The sequence below is a fragment of the Eschrichtius robustus genome, chromosome 9 (genome assembly GCF_028021215.1).
Source record: "Eschrichtius robustus isolate mEscRob2 chromosome 9, mEscRob2.pri, whole genome shotgun sequence".
NCBI classification, from domain to species: Eukaryota; Metazoa; Chordata; class Mammalia; order Artiodactyla; family Eschrichtiidae; genus Eschrichtius; species Eschrichtius robustus.
Genome location: NC_090832.1, coordinates 62,331,130 through 62,349,346, shown reverse-complemented (window position 1 = coordinate 62,349,346; position 18,217 = coordinate 62,331,130). Strand labels below are relative to the sequence as shown.

General features: G+C 36.5%; 1 protein-coding gene across 1 annotated transcript; it reads left to right on the top strand.

Annotated features, from left to right (window-relative positions):
* The first annotated feature begins 1,943 nt into the window (after positions 1–1,943).
* On the top strand, positions 1,944–14,256 carry FHL5 (four and a half LIM domains 5). Its single transcript, XM_068551358.1, has 5 exons — positions 1,944–2,099; positions 2,961–3,135; positions 4,957–5,126; positions 9,556–9,742; positions 14,093–14,256. Exons 1-5 carry the CDS (start codon positions 1,944–1,946, stop codon positions 14,254–14,256), a joined length of 852 nt encoding a protein of 283 aa, XP_068407459.1.
* The last annotated feature ends 3,961 nt before the right edge of the window (positions 14,257–18,217 follow it).

Sequence of the window (18,217 nt, the reverse complement as noted above, 5' to 3'; positions counted from 1 at the left end):
TATTATAAAATAAATATTTATTTAGATATTTAGATTTTAGATATTTAGACTTCTGATCACCAAATGAGGTACAGGTATTATAATGTTGTATTTAGAGTGTTGCTTAAAATAAAAACTTGAAATTCTACCAATTTTGTGATCCCTTTGGTGTCTCTTCATTTTATAATATACTAAAAGCCTCACAAAATGGAAGTAGTCTGGGAGTTCCTAAGTCCTGAGAGGCTGTGCTTCATGGTGCTATTATATACATCTAAAACTAAAGAAATATTAACAATGAAAATGGTATTTTCCATATTAAGTGATGAAAGTTAAAGGTATATACCGTATTTCACTATTAAGAGATAAACACTGGATCACCGTAAACGTGAATAAAATTTGCATTTTTAAATCTTTCAGGGGATTTAGATCTATTTCCTCCTGTTTCCAAACTCTCAGCAATCCTTTTAGTGTGTTTGTATTCACTAAAAAGGGACATTTCTGTGGAATTAATCAAATAGGGAATTCAGTGTTCCTTGCAGATCATTTTGGCATGTTCCACTGGGAACTTCTAGTCTGAATTTTCATCTTTCCTGGGAAAAGACACATATATTCTAAATCCTTAGTCTTTTCTTTGTTAGTAAAGATCTGCTATAAACAGAATTAATGACAATGTACATTCAGCAAGACACTCTGCTGGAAACTTCATCATTAAAATAAAAGAAGGCAAAATATGTGAGAATGCAATTTGAATGTAGTAAATAAAAACTGGCATTAAAAATGCTGTAAAAATCATCACAATAATTAACTGATTTTCTGATCTTGCTAAAATTTAAAAAAACAAATTTCTGAGGTGGAGAATTAGAAAATATTCATAGTTCCCGATGTATTTATTTTCCAAGAAAATCAGTGGTACTGTTTTTGGTGACAATGAAAAACTTGTGTTCGATGCCTAATTAAACCCTTTTGAAATCCACGTGTTTTGTTTTTTAATGGTTTTCCTAAATTTACAAAATAACTAGAATTCTTATCCTGACCTTGGCTTTATGTTTTTCATTCTGTAAAATGCTGCTGTTATTCTTCCTTCTGTGTACATGTTAGTTTAGCCCTAAAACCTGAAGAATCCGATAGCTCTTTTCTACCACTGATGGTTTTAACTGCATGTCCACACCTGGAAAATTGCTCAGTGGCAGTCACACAGACCTAACACTTGGACTGAATCCTCACTGCTGAGGAGTTTTATTTGACCAGCTAAGTGTGGGGCATTTAAGTGGAGATGTCCAGGAGGCAAATGAAGAACAGGCTAAAGCTAGAGATTTGAGTCAACAGTATATTTCGGGAGGTTGAAGCCACAGGTAAGGAGGACGTCCCAAGGGAGAGTCTACGGTACAGGAAGGCCGTAGGACTAATGTGCAGAACCCTCATTAGGTACCCGATAAAGAATTGGGAAATAAAAGGATGGCGGGGAAAATGACAATGTACTTGATTAGTAATTTCTATTTCAGTTAGAGCAAAAAAAGACTGTTGTTATTCCCATGGAACTCCACCTCCAGAACTCTCCAACAAGACAGTACCTTATGACAGTTAGTGAAAGCTCTATCGACAGTTCATATTTATATCCTTGAGGTGAAACCATCCTATTTCAACACATATTACATTCTCATTGAATTCCACATTAGTGAATGAGGAATACAAGATGTTTTTTCACACTCTGGCTGCTGGTTTAATGCATTTTGCTAGTAAAACACACAGGAACTGCCAAGATGGGAGAGTAGCCTTTCCTAAATCTCTCCAAGTGTCACCATGAATATAGCTTATTTCCTAAATTGGTGGGTGTTCATATAAGAAAATATAAATCTATTCAAGTGCTTGACTCATGTTGTATTTGAGGCTTTATAATTTATCTTATCAAAAAATCTTGCCTTTATATGTGTAAATTATTTTTTTATTCATAGGATTAAGCCAAAATGACAACTGCTCAATTTGACTGTCAATACTGCATGGCATCACTTCTTGGGAAGTATGTACTAAAGGATGATAATCCATACTGTGTTACTTGTTATGATCGTATCTTTTCTAACTATTGTGAGGAGTGCAAAGAACCAATCAAATCAGATTCCAAGGTAGGTCTTACCTCAGTTCACAGAATTATTGCATACGAACAGCAGACAAGTGCTTTGGAATGCCTCTTTTTCTTTAGTGTTGACTGTTAATACTCTAATGCTCTGCTACTAGATATAAGGATTTTCAAAGCTATCATCAATCAAGTTCCAGGCGCTATGCTCAGCACTGTGAACCATAAGATACACTTTAATATCCTTACAATGATCTTAGGAGATAGTTTAGGAGGCTAAAGATGAAAGAAGTTATTTGCCCAAAGTTACACAGCTGAAATGTTATTTCTAGAATGATAAAAGTGAATAACTATTACAAATAATTGGAGCCGTAAAGATTCAAAAACCTGTATCTTCTCGCTTCACATTAGCCCCATCTTCATTAAACCATTGTGTGCTGATACCTCTCACGCATACACCCATTCCTCCCAGAATGCACATTATTATATATTTTTTTCTCCTTTTTTAGGGGGGAGCCGGGGTGGTCTTTGTTTTAGTTAACTAGTGTTGAGATTTTGTTTAGGTAAATCTCAAACAGTAATAGGATGTTACAACCTAAAAATAAAAATCATTCCATGAAAAACCTTTCTTATAGTTTATAAAAGGAAGGTAGAGGGAATGTGAAGAAACAGGAGAGCACACTTATTTTCCATCTGTCTTTTGTGACCAACCAAGGAAGCCCCAGGCTCTAGTTCTTAATTGCCCCAGAGAGTCGCCTCTCTATGGGTAATAAGTATCAATAACAACATGCCCTCAAGCTACCAGCACCACCTACTGGCACCAGAGTCCCAAGAGTGTTTAGTATTGTTTTATAAAATGGCCTGTTTGGTCACAAACATACTTAATTAACTTTTATTTACTGTCTCAAAGGATCTTTGTTACAAAGGCCATCACTGGCATGAAGGATGCTTCAATTGCACCAAATGCAATCAGTCTTTGGCGGAAAAGCCTTTTGCTGCCAAGGATGAGTGCCAGCTGTGCTCCGAGTACTATTCTAACGAGTGCTCCTCCAAGTGCTTCCATTGTAAGAAGACCATCATGCCTGGTAAGATCACAAGGCAATCCTGGTCTATAACTGAACCTGCAACGCTTTGAATTAAACCCAAGCACAGGAAGAGTGTAGTACATTAATCCCCCCTTATCCATGGTTTACACTTTCCATGGTTAAAATTACCCGAGGCCAAAAATATTAAGTCTGAAAATATTAAGTGGAAAATTCCAGCAGTAAAAGTTTCTTAAGTTTTAAACTGTGTGCTCTTCTAAGTAGCGTGACGAAATCCCCCTCCATCCTGCCCATGACGTGAATCACCTCTTTGTCCAGAGCATCCTGGCCAGTAGTCACTTAATTAACCATCTCAGTTATCAGATCAGACCGTTGCTGTATTGCAGTGCTTGTGTTCAAGAAACCCTTATTTTAGTTAATAATGGCCTCAAAGTGCAAGAGTAGTGATGCTGGCCATTCAGGTACGCCAAAGAAAAGCCATAAAGTGCTCCCTTTAAATGAAAAGGAAGTTCTCAACTTAGTAAGGAAAGAAGTTGTATGCTGAGGTTGCTAAGAGCTAATGTAAGAACGAATTTTCCATCCATGAAACTGTGAAGAAGGGACAAGAAATTCGTGCTAGTTTTGCACCTCCAACTGCAAAAGTTATGGCCACGGAGCATGATAGGTGCTTGGTTAAGATGGAAAAAGCATTAAACTTGTACAATAAGGTATTTTGAGAGAGAGACCACCTTCACGTAACTTTTATTACAGTATACTGTTGTAACTGTTCTATTTTATTATGTTATTGTTGTTAATCTCTTGCAATGCCTAATTTATAAATAAACTTTAACATAGGTCTGTATGTATAGGAAAAAAACGTATATATATATATATATATATATATATATATATATATATATATAGATAGGGTTCGGTATTGTCTGCAGTGTCACACATCCACTGGGGGTCGTGGGAGGTATCCCTCACAGATAAAGGGGGACTATACTATACAAAACCCTGCTTCTCAAAGACATCTTTCTGCTATCTCTTTATCTCATTTAGTGTACTTTAGACATGAAAAGATTGTTCCTTCTGTCTCCAATGGGCAAAGTACTGTCTTGTGTTTTTTCATAAACTTAATTCATAGAAACATTTTGAACCAGAAACTGAGCCATGGAATAAAGATAAAATCTATACCAATAAATAATACTAACACTGCACTAAACACCCTGTCCTAGGCAGAACCAATAACATCAGAAAGCATAATCAATCCATCATAGGAGAATGGGACCAATCATCATTTTGTAGCTCAACACAAACTGGTGTGAAGGTCTGTCATCTTTATTTTCTCCCAGGGAAAACAAGGATCCAAGTAAATTGTTACACCTTTAGCAAGTACTAATTCTCTGTTTTGATCCTCTTCTCAATCCCTATGGGCAGCAGCATACGAACAATTCTCTCTCATTTTCTTATTATAGGTTCAAAGATTTTCTAGGAGACCATAACTACACAACATCAAGCCCAGGAGTTTGTGCCCTGGGCATTCCTAATATCCCTGTAATGCTTATTATGTCCCAGTTTATCTGAACCATGTGCAGCCTTTCAGAGTCTACATTTATAGTACTTTCGCATCTCAAAATTGTGAAACAGCACAAGAGTTTCCAGCGAAAGAGTGATTCACCATCACCGTGGCTGAACTCTATTTATTGACCTCTTTTTTCAGATAAATGTTTTGGAAACCAGTAAACACTATTTTTTCTATATGGATGATTGCTTTTTTCACCTTAACTTTAGTATATATTTTAAGTAATTTGACATATTATTGCTTAAAAGAAAACAATTATGCTTGATTTGTACTAACAGGTTCTTACTTTGGGGGTACAGGTTCCCGAAAAATGGAATTTAAGGGAAACTACTGGCATGAAACCTGCTTTGTGTGCAAGCATTGCCAACAGCCAATAGGAACTAAACCTTTGATTTCCATAGAGAGTGGCAATTATTGTGTGCCGTGTTTTGAGATGGAGTTTGCTCACTACTGCAGCTTTTGTAAGAAGGTAAATATCTAAAGAGGATGAAGCTTGTGAAATCTTCCAAACCATATAGCGGCATTATATGTTTGCAATGAACTGATACTATCATGTTATATCCGTCTTTGCACATTCATGTTAATTTTGAATTCCAACATGTTCGAAAGCACTACCTGTCACAGTGAGGAGGCCCATCTATTTTTATCACCATAAAATTCCACCCAGAACATGAATTTAATGTTCCAAAGGCTCAAGTGATTTGATATTCCAGTTCCATTCACTGCTGTTCAGGCAAGGTTTCACATATTCTGGTAGAGGGCCCATGTCTCTCTTTGAATACAAAATATTTCTTAGAAAATTTTTGATCCATTTAATTTCAGAGAGATATGGATTTGTCTCACAGAGTGACTAAGGGAACCAATTTAAACAGGATATTTCACTCCTCACATTATGTCCAAGCAATATAAATGTCTTCTTAGCTTGAAGCTTTTATATTTCTAAAGAGTAGATAAAACATAGAACTACCATATGACACAGCAATCCCACTACCGGGCATATACCTTGAGAAAACCATAATTCAAAAAGAGACATGTACCACAATATTCACTGCAGCACTATTTACAATAGCCATGACATGGAACCAACCTAAGTGTCCATCAACAAATGAATGGATAAAGAAGATATGGCATATATATACAATGGAATATTACTCAGCCATAAAAAGAAATGAAATTGAGTTCTGTAGTGAGGTGGATGGACACAGAGTCTGTCATACAAAGTGAAGTAAGTCAGAAAAAGAAAAACAAATACTGTATGCTAACACATATATATGGAATCTAAAAAAAAATGGTTCTGATGAACCTAGGGGCAGGACAGGAATAAAAACGCAGACGTAGAGAATGGACTTGAGGACACAGGGAGTGGGAAGGATACGATGGGACAAAGTGAGAGAGTAGCACTGACATATATACACTACCAAATGTAAAATCGATAGCTAGTGGGAAGCAGCTGCATAGCAAAGGGAGATCAGCTCGGTGCTTTGTGACCACTTAGAGGGGTGGGATAGGGAGGGTGGGAGGGAGACGCAAGAGGGAGGGGATATGGGGATATATGCATACGTATAGCTGATTCACTTTGTTACACAGAAGAAACACACCATTGTAAAGCAATTATACCCCAATAAAGATGTTAAAAAAAAAAAAGAGTGGATAGATAAGAGAGTGACACTCAAGAGATTGACAAGATCATTAGGGAAATTCATTAGACAGAAAGACAGAAAGATGACTTAAGAACTGCAAGTGGTTTCCTTCACCTCCAGCTCCAGAGCTCCATGCAGGGCCTTTCAACTTGGACACCCATTCAAAACATATTTTCCAATAGGAAAAAAAAGTCATTTTTTTTCAAGTAAACATGGTCCAATTCTTTTTGTATCCTCTAAGCTTTTACGTGAAAAAGTCACTCATCTCTATCACCTTGATAAAGTCTGTCTGTATTCCATAAATATATATTGATGTTCTCAAAGAAATTCTTGACCTGTGAGGCATCATAAGTTTCAAATAACCCTATAACTTGTGATGAGAAAGCATGAATCATGAAAACATATTGGATAAGTCCAGTGGTTTCTAAACATTTTTGATCTACAGGCTACTCTGGCAGGTCTCTTAAGACCACTTGCATACTTGCATCTGAAGTGTCATTGCCACTTTCTACAAATGCATGTACAAACATACACACACTCAGTGATTTTCCACATATATTTAAAATACTGGTACTGCATTTGAAGAGGCATCAATCAACCCCTATGTTATAATTATTAAATTACACTGTCATGATGGCTGAAAATTACGGTTGAAAGTAACATGCTACAAAACCATCTTACACCCGAAGACTTCCATTACTCTACCAGAAATAACAACTTAGAAAATGACTTTACAAGAAACAGTCAGACCCTATGACCCTGTGACAGATGAAGCTCCGAAAAATTATCAGTCAATGACATGCATTTAGAAAGGGATGCTGGAAATAAAATAGATTTATCTCACTGCTTTGCGGGACAACTAAGTTGGCCGTTTTTAGGCTACGTTTCTTAAGGACTTACACTAAAATACTAATGACACTCGTGAGACTCATCTTAAAATCATTTGTTGGGCACACAATATAAAGTTTCTTTCAATGCTATAAAGATTCAAGAGAACTTCTCTAGTACATCAGAGCTGAGCACTACGTGGGGCCAAAGTCCTGGTGTTTCCCAGGTTAGAGGAGCCTGCCCTGTATTTAGGACATGATTTGAAGTCACCAAAAAATTTATGAAATGTTTCTATTGGGTAGTAGACAGATCACAACATGCCAGATTATTTTCTATTTAATTTTTTAAAACCACAAGTCCTTTAAGGAAAGCTGGATATAAATGTTACAGATCAAGATGATCCAAGCTGAAGAAAAACAATTTGTTTCAACCCAAGCCAAAGACCAAATATAAAACAAAAGAAAATAAGCAAAAACTACTTGACCATCAGGCCCATAGAACTTTTTTCACACATTTTAGTTTCACAAAATAAAATCTATTTTCTACCAAAAAGCAAGTAACCTCAAACTGTAGTACTCTGAATTCAAACTCCTCAAGTTTCACATAGAGTATTCTGTAATTCATCAGCTTTCATCCACTGGGTGCAAAATCATTATTGCCTCCACTTTGCCAGAGAAGAAACTTGTTCTAAATCCTGGGATCAATCAGTAGCAAAAACCATGCTTGGATATTAGACTTCATCTTAGCCCATCTGCCTCGTCAAAAGAATATAATCACAAGCAAACAATTTTTAATGTTCCAGAGTTTCTTCTCCCTAATGAAACAATCTTTGGTGGGTACATCAAGTTTTATTTTGCTGTGAATACAGTTTTCAAGTTTTGAATCTTTTAAGCATTGCCTGCTAATCATTTGACCAAACAAATCAAAGGAATCTGGAATTCTGCTGTGCCTTCTGTAAGGCATTTGAAGTCAGTAGGGGGCATTTTAAATTGCTTTAGCTCACACACACCGTTATGTTTCCTATTTACTTATTTAGAATAGTATACTTTTTCTCCTTTATGAAAAATAACTTTCTATCAAGTATCTTTAATTTTTAAGATAGTCATTGTAAGATTTTAAAATATTTTTAGAATAATCTTTTCAAAAGCCTATAGGATAGACAAGTATCCTATAGGATGGCTATAGGATACTTAGATGTCACAATAGCATGGCTTAGAATAGACTACTTTTGCTATATCTAGTTAATTTGCATACAAAGATTACAGGTGGCATCTCAGATATCACATTGCTTCAGTCATTATAAGACATTTCCATGAGCATATGCCAGGTTCCCCGGACACCCCAGGAGCTCAAGAGCCGTGGATTTGAAAGATGCTATGACTTAAAAATTGCTACACAAGAAAAGCTGTCTAATATTTTTCTGTCTGATTTTTAAATAAAGATATCTCAGCCTTTAAAAAAGTAAAATCCAGATTAAACTGGTTTAGAAAATAAATCTTATGGAGGAATAACAAGCATCTCTGCAAAACCCTAGCATATCACACATTAAGGTTCAATGTACAACCAGCACTTATGACTTTGAACCCTAACGCTGAAGTTGCCCACAGCACCCCTATTTGTGCTAGATACAATACTGGAGTTGCTTTCCAAACATTTTTTCCCTTAGTGTTTGTTCATTCAACAAAGACTTGTCAACTGCTTATCAGTGCAAAGTAATCTAATCTCAGTACTGTGTTCATGGTTAAGCACATGGGCTGTGGAATAAGACTGTGCAGGTTTGAATGCTAGCTCTGTGTGACCCTAGCAAGTGACTTAACTGCTCTAACTCTCAGTAGTTGCTCATCTCTAAAGGGGGAAAGATAATAGTCCCTACTGTGTCAGGACGTCGAGAATGTTAAGAAGAAGTTAAGAACAGGGTTGAAGACTGAAAAAACACCTCAGAAATATTATTTATTATTAGCAGATTATGGTGTTGATCAATTCCTTTCAGGGTTACTACTGCTGGAATAAAGCATTCAGGAAAAAAAGCTTTTTTTTTTTTTTTAGGATCCTTAAAAGTTATACATGGATATAACATAGCATAGAAAATATGTTAGCTCTAAAAACAGATCTTTGAAAACCAACAAGAAAGAGAAAGATGAGCAAAGGAATCAAGGGCCTATTTCTTTTTCATCTTCCTGAGTTCATTATGGCCCTGCTTCCTTTCTGTTCCATTGTAGGAGAAAAATTAGGATATTTATCACCAGTTCTATTTAATCCCTGTAGCCTTTTGTTTCTAATATAGATTCAAAAAAATCACAGAGAAAAGACATCCTGACACAATGTGATAGAGTAGCCCAAAGTACCACTTGTGGGCACAGAAAAGAATCACAAAACGTCTGAATTGTAATAACTTCCACAGTCATTGCCTTTTTTGTGATCATTTGCCAGGTGATTACTTCAGGTGGGATAATGTTTTGCGGCCAGCCATGGCATAAAGAGTGCTTTCTGTGCCGTGGCTGTAGGAAAGAGCTCTGTGAAGAAGAGTTTATGTCCAGAGATGATTATCCATTCTGCTTGGACTGCTACAACCATCTTTATGCCAAAAAGTGTGCCACCTGCACCAAGCCTATTACCGGTGAGTTATTCAGTTTAATATGGTCCTACCATGAGACAGTTATGGCTCTGTAAACGCTATGTAGTTAATTCAGGAAATGCAATTTAAAAAAGAATGAGCTTTCCTTTATGTTTCCTTTTGAAATAAACATGGGTACCTATATATAAATATAAATATTACGCAGAACCCTCAAGGCAAGTATAGAGTATAATTAAGGTAGCTATGCTCTGTAGAGGGTAATTAATACTAAACCTCATGGTACTGACTCTACATAAAGTAATAATTCAGGGAAGAAGGAGGATAAGATGAGCGGAGAAGACCTTCACAAGGAGGCCTGATCTGAGGCAGAACTTTAAGTTGAGTGGGGGAAGGGATACTTATAAAACAAAATGCTGAATTCCAAACAAGGGTAACAGGGCCTTAAAATAGAAAAAGTTTTAATTAAATGCAAGTACTGTACAAAAATCTGAAGCTATAATAATTAGGATAGCATAGGTCAGGAATTAATTAAACCTCAATTTAAGATGCTTCTAACAAATGTATTATTCTCTTTGCTTTCTATTCACTTACAATAAGTTTTAATTGTGAATAGATGAGATAAAAAAACAAGATAGAATTCTGTTGAAGAAACAAAATATACATGACATGATTTGAAAATAACATAAATGGTAAATCCGATCTGTGTTAAATGGATTTTCAAGGTAAAAAGAGCATTACATTTTCCTTAGAGACACTTCTAAAATGCTAATCCTGTAGTAAAGGAACTGAAGATCTCATCACACCTGAGAAATCCAAAAGCTATTCTTTTAGGCAATGTATGGTCACCGAATAACGTGGCAGAACTATACTTCTGTTCTCCATTCCTAGTACTCTTAGGTCATATTTCACTTTTAGCTCAGTTTCTATAACACAGAATTAAAGATTATTTTATCCTTTTCCTCCTCCTCTATCTTCAAATATATCACAAAGTAAAACTGAGTATTTATTCATCTTCAAATAAAGAGTTTTGCTGCTAACCCAGCTTGATAGGCTTTCACTTACTTGCAAGGGAGGGAGTTTCCTGGATGAACAGAACACAGTTCTGTCTGTCTGTACAAGGAAGGCACCATGTTTTTCAGAATCTCACACTGGCCTATGGGCTATATCTGGCCAGCAAGCATGGTTTGTTTGGCCTGCACTTGTTTGTAAACAACTAATGTAAAATCCATCTCTGTAGCCAAAAAGTAAACAAAGAGCCTGCCCAGGGTGAGCAGACTACCCTCGCCTTCCCGGCCGGGTCACGGTCATATGGAGCTGAGTGGCTGGCCCATTATGTAGGGCATGCCCCCTTTGCTGCTTCCACCTTGTCTCTATCACTCAGCTATGTCACCTCTCCAGCCCTTTCAAGGGCTTACGTTGGCAATCCGAGACTATAGGGCTCCAAATCTTGGGCTCTTAACCACTCTGCTCTCCTGCTTCTATACATCTGGCAACTCCTGAAGCCAAGAGAATAAGCCACCATCTCTACTGGTTTTAGTTAGAAATGGGACTTCCATAAATGCAACAGTAACTGGAGCAGCAAAATCAGTAGAATCTGCAATCACAGCCCAATGGATTTAGTCAATTTATTCTACAACACTTTTCTTGAATTGGCCAGAAAAAAAAATTGGGGGCAGGGGGGTGTTCCATGAAGAAATGAGACAATCAAACAACTCAAAATGGTTTGAAAACTTTCTGGGGACCCAAATGGCTAATACTGATCTGAAAGTGCCTACACAAGCCCTGAGCTTGATGAGTTTCATTTCTGACCCATCACAGATTCATGTGATTTTTCTGATGGGTTGTTACAGGTCAATCACAGAGCACAGCTTTTTTTTTTTTTTTTTTAGATCAGACAGAAAAACCACATTGTTCCACATGAAGCATAGGGATGATCAGGAACCAATGATTTGTCCCCAAAGTAATCCACATGCAGGATATGCATTTAATTTAGGACAGTCTTTTGGTCATTATCTTAACCTTCTTTTAGCTCTGTGATTGAGAGACACCAGAAACTAAATGCCTACAAAAACTTCCAACTCACTTTAATATGTTTTGATCTGATTCTTAAATGTATATAGGCCCCTGTAGTAGTGCTTCTTTAAAATTGAACTATTTGAACTAATGTACCACAGGGAACTATACTACCATATATTTATCTTCTGAAAGTTGTACATTCATGCAAACAATATGTCATCCTAAGAAACTATGTTAGAATGTTTTCAAAACACTATTTTAAAGTAACTAAATCTATAAGGAACAAACTCAAAATGTAATTACAATTTTTTCTCCTCCTGCAAGATAGGATTTACCTTGCAAACTTTCTGGGATAAATGAAGCAGCTTGGTCTAGTAGGAAGAGCTCTGATCTAGGAAGTAAAAGACCTTGGTCTTGCCTCTGCCCCTGACTACTGTGTGACCCATGGGTACAAAACTCACCTCCAAGGTCCTCATTTGCCTTATTTGCAAAATGAGGAATTGAACAAGATCACACCTTTGCTTTCTTCTATTTCTGTTTATTTTTAGTAAAGTGAGTTTCAAATGTTGATTTCTTCAGAAAGGGATGCTAAGGTTCCTGGTTATGTTCTTTAAAAAAGAAAATTTAGACAATTTGGTGAAGTTAGGAGCATAGGCTCTGAAACCAGATGGCCTAGGATTGAAATTGAATCCCAGATCTGCCACTTAGCATCTGGGTGATTTGGCCAAGAGTCTGCACCTCTCTGTTCGACAATTTCTGTCTGCAAAGTCGGGTTGATGGTAATATCTACCCCATGAAGGTGAGGTGAGAGCTATATGAAGTAAAGGGCTTAGAATAGTGACTGGTTCATCTTCAAGTGCCCAACAAATGCTAGCTCTTATTCAACAGAATTTTCAGGAATAAATGAAGCCAAATAAAACAGGTGTCAGAGACCTGTTTCATTGCTGACTTTCTTATTGCAAATGACCCTTGTGACCTGAGGGAGTAAACATATCCAAAATCAAAAAACTTTACAATCAGCTCACATGTTGAGTCAGGACTTTCTTATATTCCCGCTACCAGATGCTTCTTTTTTATTCTTCTTTGTAAAATTATAGAAAGAATTATTTTTACATTTGCCACCTGTACAAGGCCTAATAATAAAATCAAGAAAACCTCATGTGCATCAAAATGCTGGATGTATAATAATTAGTTTGATGAACAGAGATGATTTATGTATATACAGAACATTATTCTTGCAGTCAGCTTATTAATGTTTTGAATAATATTAAGGGAATTAATTGGTACATTATTGATTTACTCTTATTAGAAAGTAGTGATGACAGCATCATAAATAAGCAAGCTATAAATTTAATCAAGAAAAGTACAAGAATTTGATGTAAATTTATCCCTGAACTAGTAAATTTATGTGAAGACATCAAAAAACGTTTCCAGGATGAAAACAAAAGTTCATTATCATTGGCAAATAAAGACTCAAGCCTAGGGCATCCCAACCCCTTCCCAATCCTTAGACCTTTTCTCCTTTTCTACGACTCCTCAAAATCAGTTCCTTGAACCATACGCTGGATTCAAATTTGGGATATAGAGATAAGAGTCTCACTGAAGACTCAAATTCTCATACCTTTCTTGAAGTGACAGAGGCTGACAAAGCACCTCTTAGAAACTCATCAATGGGTAGCATGGCCTCAGTGGCCAGAGGGATCAGATTCACAGATCTTTGCTGCAAGCCTATGCTGAAGTCACCTCTGGGCAAGGTAATAAGGTCATCATATTAGGCTAGCTACAGGATAGTTTAGATGAAATTCTCTATTTAGGGCTTTTGGGAATTGTGTCCCAAGCCCCAATACGACCATGGGACTTTATCCTGAATAAAATGAAACATGAAAAAAGAGGGAAGAGAACTACAAGTCATTAAGATATCAAATACCAGGCTGGGAAGTATACATTTATTTTATCTTAATTTTGCTTCTAAGTAAACAGGGTCACAAAGAGGGAAAATAAATATTCATACTTAGATATGTCTGACTTCAAAACCTATACTCTCTTCTCACTGCACTACCCTGTATTTCCTTATGTCTTAGGCAATCCTTAACTGTCTCCAAAAATATGTGCTTTGTATACCCAGATTCTACCTACTTATGTGGATTATGAAAAAATTTGACTGAGAATCTGGCTGGGTCTCATAGAAGGAACTTGTCCACGGGCGACTTTCCCAGATGGACACAGGTCACTGGGGGCAGCCTCCTTTCTTAGGTTACTTGCCTCTACATGGTCTTGCTCACTGCTGTATCTCCAGTTCCCAGAAGAGGCCCTGAGAGAATGCTCAATCTATCTGTTGAAAGAATAGATTACTCTTTTTCTCCAATTCCTTTACAGGTTTCAGAGATGCCAAGTTTATCTGCTTTCAAGACCGCCAGTGGCACAGCGAATGCTTTAACTGTGAAAAGTGCTCAGTCTCCTTGGTGGGGGAAGGCTTCCTGACTCACAACAAGGAAATCTTCTGCCACAAATGTGGCTCTGGGGTGGACACTGACATGTAGAAGACAGTCCTTCCCCACCTGAAATCCACCTTGCTTTTGTTCTCACTAAATCCAGAACTCGATCGACGTTGTATTTCTGACTTAATTTTTAGAAAAGATTCACGTAGAGTTTATAGTGGAAGAGTTTTTGCACACAGTCTGATTGAACTATGTTATAAGAGCTCAAAAAAAAAAAAAAAAAACAAAACAACACAGTCTAACAGAAATGAATATATACTAAGTCACAAAGGCACCTTTCCTTGCAAAATACTGCACTCTGCTGTTAGAAATACAGGAAAATATTTCTTTGCTGTAATCAAGTGTATGATCTATACCTAGAAGTCATGGATGATATTACTGAAAACTGATGTTTTTCAAACCTGCAGAGTAAAAAGGAAAACAAGAGATCAAATTGAAGGGCATACATGAGACTAATGTTTGCATTCCTAACTAGCTAGTTATACATAACATGATTGGCTGTGAATGGTAGAAGAACAAAAATGATCAGGAGGAACTGATTACTAATCATCACATTTAAGTATTTTGTCATTTTATCATTCTTTTATTGTTCACAAGTACTGACTTCAGAGTTGAAGAACAAAGCTACGATTTGCCCTCATCCATCCTGCTTCCACAGCTGGTTGGTTACCATATTTAATCAATGGAATTTGAGAATTCTGGACACTATGCCTCTCATTCTCTTTATATTCTCTGCATATCTATAAAAGGGTCCTTTCTCCCTAAGGATAGTCAAAGCATAGGTTTCAACACATTTTGTATTAAATGCATTTCAAAGCCCACAAAGATTTTTTTCTAAATACTTACAGATTCCATGAAAGAAAAGTCTATTCTTTCAAGAGAGCTAACCAAGATAATCAGTCCCCAAAGGCAAACCTTTAAAGTAAATAGATCATTAAATCATCACTTCTGGAAATGAGTTTTAGGGAAGGGATTGAGTGTTGGAACCTGACTTTCACCCAGATATCTAAAGGCATAATAGAATGCATAACTAGCTCTGAGCGTCATGCATTTTGCCTTCCAAAATTACATAGTTGATTAATGGGAAGACATAAAAGTGGGCTTTAAAGAAACCTAGTAATAACAAGAACTGAAAAAGAATAATTCACTGCTGATAATTCAGGACCTGCAAAGCAGCACCACAGAGCGATAAGGTCTACAGACGAGCCCTCCCCACTGTTCCCCCATGCCCATGCAATTCACCTCACCCATGCCAATGGTGTTCTAGAGCTTCAAGCTCTTGCATGACTGTGAGGGGCACTCTCAACCCTCGGTAGCCAATCTACAAATAAGCCAGTGTTTATTGGTCACAGCCTTAGTGAAAAGCCTATCACCATGTGTTTAACTTTATACCAGACATCTACTGATGATGACCTTACCTAGCTGCCCCTGGACAAAATTTTCCACATTATGTGGGATAAATGGAAATCAACCTCTGCTCTCCATGCTCAGTTACCACCCTTTGTTATGGTGTCACTTGGGTGGAGCAGAGAGAGGTCACGAGAAGAAACCCACATTGACATAACATTTTTATAAGTGTCTACTCTCAGATTACTGCATAGCATTAAAGGTTCTGATTGAAGTCTAATTACATGCTGTGGCTGATTACAACTACATCACAAGAGATTTAATTAAAAGTGTTATGGAAACACATTTTTTGAAATAGTTTAAAATGCAAGGACTTTTGGAGATTAGCAATTTAGAGATACTAATAAAAGGTCAGGCTTCATAGGCGATTTGAAAGGTATAATTGTCCTTTTTTTGGTATTAACAATGCCAAGATATTTTCTCCTATTCACATTGTTAAATGTAGGCAAAAATATCCATATTTTTCCTGCATTGTTTGAAATTACACATGTGAAACTGAATATGCCAATTGTTCTATGATCTAGAATATAACAGTGTATCATATATTTAGAAAACCAAGCCATTTTGAATCTGTGTAGATATACAACATGTAATACTGTATCAGTTAGTCAATTATAAACAAACATACAAAATGTAATGGTTTTTCTTAAACAATTGGTATTGTTTAGGCATTTTACTGTGTGGGATAGGGGGGTGGGTGTGAGTATGCACGTGATCAGGCTTGTGTTCAATCTTTACAATTAAAAAAATTCACAGAACCATTTCCAAGACAGAGATTTTGTGATCCTTTGATAAGTATAGTTAAGTACATATACTTTCACATGACTAACCTACCTTCTAAATAGAGAATTATTTCTATTTTTAGAAGATATTTATTCCCTATTTAGAAGGTAGCTTAGTCATCAAACATGTATTAAACATTTACTGTGCACAGTTAGAGTTCAAGCTACTGTGATTCTGGGGTGGTGGGAGGGTAGATCAGGGTACGGAAGCGTGGGAGAGCGGGATGCAGAGAGCTTATGAAAAGTGCCACTATAGACATAACACATATATACACGACAACTGAGAAGGAAGACACCCTTAGACTGACACACAAAGATAAAAGTAAAAGTCATACACAATATACTAGAGTTGATTTAGCTCAGTAAAGAGAAAACCTCTCTAAGTGACCTACCCAAAGAGGGAATGGGCTGTCTCAGGAAGCAGCGGGCTTCCAGTGATTCAAGGCATGACATCTGCACAGGTAGGGAAGCAGTTAGAAGCAAATCCTGTGTGCTAAGAGCAGCCAGATGGCTTGGAAGTAGCAGAACAACTGTGCCAAAGAGCAAGAAGAAATGGGATTCCTAAACGAGAAAGGGTCAGATGAAGGGAGAATAATGAACTCTTAGGATTAAAGGCTTACACTTAATAGAACAGGCAACAGAAAGTTACTAATTGTTCTTAAATAGGAGAGAAAAAGCATTAACGACAGTGTGTGAGGAACATTGTGCTACTGCTGCCGTGTGGCCTAGAACTGAAGAGGGTAAGGTCCAAAGATGAAGATCTCCGACTGCAGTAATACATTTGGTTAGTGGCTACACAAGTGAAAAGAGAGAAACAGCAATAGGTAATGCAAGCCAAGAGCTAGATTTGTTGATATAGATGAGTAGACAAGTCAATGAATCAAATATTTTGTGTTGTCATGTTGGGGTTAGAGGTGAAGGAGAAAAATGAAGAGAAGGATTTCTGCTTCCATGATAACAGGAAGGGTGACCAACGGTTCAGTTTTCACTTAACAAAATCATAAACGTTATTTTGGGACAATCTAGGCCCACTGGTTAAGTGAAGTGTGACAGCGCTACAATCATGGGTTCAAAACTTACTTTAAAAAAACATTAAGTTGTACTTTGGAGTGAAAGATTGGTCAACCATTGTGAAAATGCATAACACTGTCACGAATGGCCTTGGTTAAATATCACTGCAAAATTTAGTACTACAAATGAAAAATCAACCTAAAAATATATGTCTATTGTTAGTAACACCATTTTTGAATTTAAGAAAAAAATACTTTTTAACCTACTTGTTGTATTGATAATAATTCATATTTTAAATAGGAAAATGATTGCTACAGTACGTTTTAGATATATTTAATTGAGCACATAAATTATTCTCAAATACATTTACAGATGTTTACTATTACAATAATACTGCTTTTACTTGTTTTACAAATTCTGGTTTTCAGAAGTTTCTTATGCTGAGTTTGCATAGTACATATTTCTCAAATTGTTTTTAGATATTTATTTTTTACATTAACTGTGCAGTAAGCAAAAGAGGTATGGAATAACTTTGTAGTGTTTCTACTTTTGTTACGTAAGTGGGCATAATGACTTTTATCTTCATTTTTGTAACACCTAAATTAACCATATGTCCAAATATCATTTCGTATTAATACAAAAATAGCATAATTCAATTCTGTCTGACCCAAACAGCAATGCCTCCACATCTATGTTCTTTCTTAGTGATCAAATTTTAAAATATTCTAAACTAAAAATTATTTCAATTACTACTTGTGATTCTAAAAATGTTCTATCAGAAATATCCCATTCAATTGGATTTT

Excerpts from the sequence above, each read along its gene's own strand:
- FHL5 (XM_068551358.1), top strand. The coding sequence starts at position 1,944 with ATGACAACTGCTCAATTTGACTGTCAATACTGCATGGCATCACTTCTT. Across the intron at positions 2,100-2,960 it reads CAATCAAATCAGATTCCAAG|GATCTTTGTTACAAAGGCCA; the intron begins GTAGGTCTTACC and ends ACTGTCTCAAAG. Across the intron at positions 9,743-14,092 it reads CTGCACCAAGCCTATTACCG|GTTTCAGAGATGCCAAGTTT; the intron begins GTGAGTTATTCA and ends ATTCCTTTACAG.